We start from the raw sequence: 3,460 nt of genomic DNA, 5'->3' as shown, positions 1-3,460 counted from the left end.
ATATAATCGTTATTTGATTATCTAACTGGAACATGACGAGGTCATGCAAGCAATTTGTGCGAATCGTCAAAATAATTAATTCAAATAATAATCTTGGCGATAATCGTTTCGTTAAATACAAATTAATCGCATGCTCAGTACGACTTTCGAATTTATCACATATCGAATTCATATTGAGATGTAGGCTATTTTTATTATTTTCTAAGATGACCAAAAAAATATTTTATCTGATACAACACAAACCTGACAGTGTGATATTATCATCAGCGTTTATTTTTCGTCTCAAGATTTATCTCTCGTCAGATACCATCTTCCCCGAAATATTACAAAATGATATATCTCCATGACTATTCTTTCTCTATTTTCTTTCACTAGAGTTCATATTCTTATTTTTTTAAGTACTAAGAGAGTTAAGAATCCAGATCTCAAGAATTCCTCACCTCCCCCTCCCTCCGCAGGTCGACTGTGGTGGTCGAGAACAAGAGTGATAAGGAGCATGAGGTGGAGGTTGTACTCCGCGCCGACACCATGCTCTACACGGGCCAGATCAAGACACAAGTGAAGAAGGAGAGACACGATATTAAGTTGGAACCGCATTCCAGTAAGTGAAGGAGGGACGGAAAGGGTGTAATGGTGTCTCTGTCGTATGATCTTATGTGATCAGAGTAATGTCTAGATATTTTTTTTTATGTAGTTTGTTTTTTCGTCTCACTTTCATCGTAATGTGATTTTCCTTGCCCGTTCTTCTCCTCCCGAGATTGCGTATCTTATGTTCCTACGGCATCTAGAATAACGTTCAGAGATACACCGTCTGGTACATAATCTTATCAAAATAGCGCACAGAGCTTCATATCTTTTTCCCTCAGTTTCTTTTCCTTTTTTCCCCTTTTCATGTGAATTCCCTCACCGCTAGCCCTCCTCTCCCAAGATTCTGCATCGTATGTTATTGCGGATTCACCATTCTCATCAAAATAACGTTCAGAGCTTCATATATATTATGTTTCCTTTTTCTTTCCCCTTCTTTCACCCTTCTCTTAAATGTGAATTTCCTCGCCGTTCGCCCCTCCCAAGAATAACGTCCAGAGCCTCACATATACATTTTTCCCCCTATCTCTTTCCCCATTTCTCTTCTCTCTTCATGTGATTTCCCTCGGCCCTCAGAGCAAACGCTGAACCTCGACGTTAGCTTCGACGAGTACTACAGCAAGTTGGCCGACCAGTGCGCCATGAACCTCGCCTGCCTCGCCAAGGTCAAGGAGACGGAGTTTGAGTACTTCGCCCAAGATGACTTCCGTTGCAGGAAGCCCGACATCTGCATCGAGGTGAGATGATGTCGAAGTCATAACTGAGGCTGATATAGTGTCTCTTTTTTTTTTTTTATAGGAAATTTACGATCAAGTTTAGGTGAACGCCATAAATGTCACCATAAATCTCCAACTACCATTACGTCGAGCATTAAACGAAAAACACAAAGTCATAAAATAAAATAAAAAAACTATAAATTCCCATAATGAACCATACCTTCACTCTAACCCATCCTCACCCCCGCCAGGTCGACGGAGAACTGAGAGTGGGCCAAGAGAGCAAATGCACCGCCACCTTCAAGAACCCGCTGCCGATGGCCCTGACCCGCGGCCGCTTCATCATCCAGGGCGCCGGACTCACCCGCGTCCAGTTCGTCAGGCTCAAGGAGTGAGTGGCGACGCGTCTCGTCTTCCCATGTTATCGCCTTGTATACAAATGTGTATGTGCAAGTATGTGTGTGTGTGTTTATATATATGTATATGTGAGTATATATATATATATATATACATATATATATATATAAAATATATATATATACTATATATATATATATATATTATATATATATATATATATATACATATATATATACATATATACATATATACATATATACCACACACATACCACACACACACACACACACACAAAACACCCCACACACACACACACACACCCACACACACACAAAACACACACACCCCACACACACACACACACACCCCACACACACACATATATATATATTTTATAATAAATATATATATATATATATATATATATATATATATGTGTTTTTGTGGGGTGTGTGTGTGTGTGTGGGGTGTGTGTGTGTGTGTGTGGTGTGTATGTATCTGTGTGTATATATATATATATATATATATTTATATATATATATCTATATAATATAACACACAGATACTAACACACACACCCCACACATAATTATATTTTAATATATATATATTTTAATATATATATATATATGATATATAATATATATACATATATGTACACACAGATACATACACACACACACAACACCACACCCCACACTCACATATATAATATATATTTTATATATATATATAAAATATATATATATCTATATATATATTTTATTATATATAATATATAATATATGTTTGTGTGTGTGTGAGAGAGAGTCAAACACACACATATATTGGTTGGTTGGAATGAATTTTTCATATCCAATATAGGGCGCGGCAGGATGAATCGGACACAAAATGTTTTGTAAAAAAAAAAAAGTTTTCAAATAGTAACGTTCCACGGCGAGGGAGGCTGGATGTAAATCTGTTACTGATGTAGTTTAAACTAGAGATTCTTCCAGCATCATGATATTTATAACGCTTAACGTACAACTACCGTCAGAATACGTAAGAAATTAACCGAATGAACAGTGAAAAAGTTGAATGACGTAACACACACTTCTACGAAATATTTTAGGCCGGCCCACGAAGTTTAGTTATGACATCACTCTTGAGTTGTTGTTCTTTTTTTTCCAAGATTTCGTGTATCGTTTTCCTTTTTCGGTACCATAACTCTATTGAAAATATATCGAGGAATATTTATATGTATGTTTGAAAGTTTTACACTTTTCCTCAAAGCTTTTTAAAGTCCAGCTAAACGGTAGCCGATCTTTGATCTTTCGCAAATTGTGTTTCATTGGTTCATTTAAGGAAAATAAAAAGTAGAATGTTGATTTAAGTCAACCTTTGAGATGATGGTCTCTTCTCCAAAATACTTTATATAAACATGTGTGTGAACGCAGGTACGTATCCTTATTAACATTATTTTTATAAATCACTACTTTCCCTCTCTTTCATGGTAATCCTTCAATAGCCTCCCCCCCCCCCTCTCCCTCCCTCGCATGCGTCCCTCTAATCCTTTGATTCTCAGTCTAAATTCTGATATTTATCCCCAAGGTTCGATGGACGTCGTCATTTGCCCCTTAATATAAACCATTATTAAATTCATACCAGACGTGCCTCTTCCCTCTCTCTCTCTCTTTTCTCTCTCTCTCTCTCTATATATTTTATATATATTATATATATATATATTATATATATATATATATATATATATATATATATATATATATATATATATATATATAAAAATATATATATATATA

General features: G+C 35.8%; 1 protein-coding gene across 1 annotated transcript in view; it reads left to right on the top strand.

Annotated features, from left to right (window-relative positions):
• Positions 1-422: 422 nt before the first annotated feature.
• LOC119569389 (annulin-like) overlaps positions 423-3,460 on the top strand; it is a gene marked incomplete at its 5' end in the record, with an annotated part of 3,386 nt that continues 348 nt past the window's right edge. The window contains 3 exons of the mRNA XM_037917573.1: positions 423-601; positions 1,162-1,322; positions 1,553-1,692. Of these exons, the coding sequence (XP_037773501.1) occupies positions 423-601; positions 1,162-1,322; positions 1,553-1,692 (480 nt within the window). The remainder of the gene's footprint in view (positions 602-1,161; positions 1,323-1,552; positions 1,693-3,460) is intronic.

Source organism: Penaeus monodon, unplaced genomic scaffold, assembly GCF_015228065.2.
Source record: "Penaeus monodon isolate SGIC_2016 unplaced genomic scaffold, NSTDA_Pmon_1 PmonScaffold_14775, whole genome shotgun sequence".
NCBI lineage: Eukaryota > Metazoa > Arthropoda > Malacostraca > Decapoda > Penaeidae > Penaeus > Penaeus monodon.
This window is presented reverse-complemented; position numbering and strand designations above follow the sequence as displayed.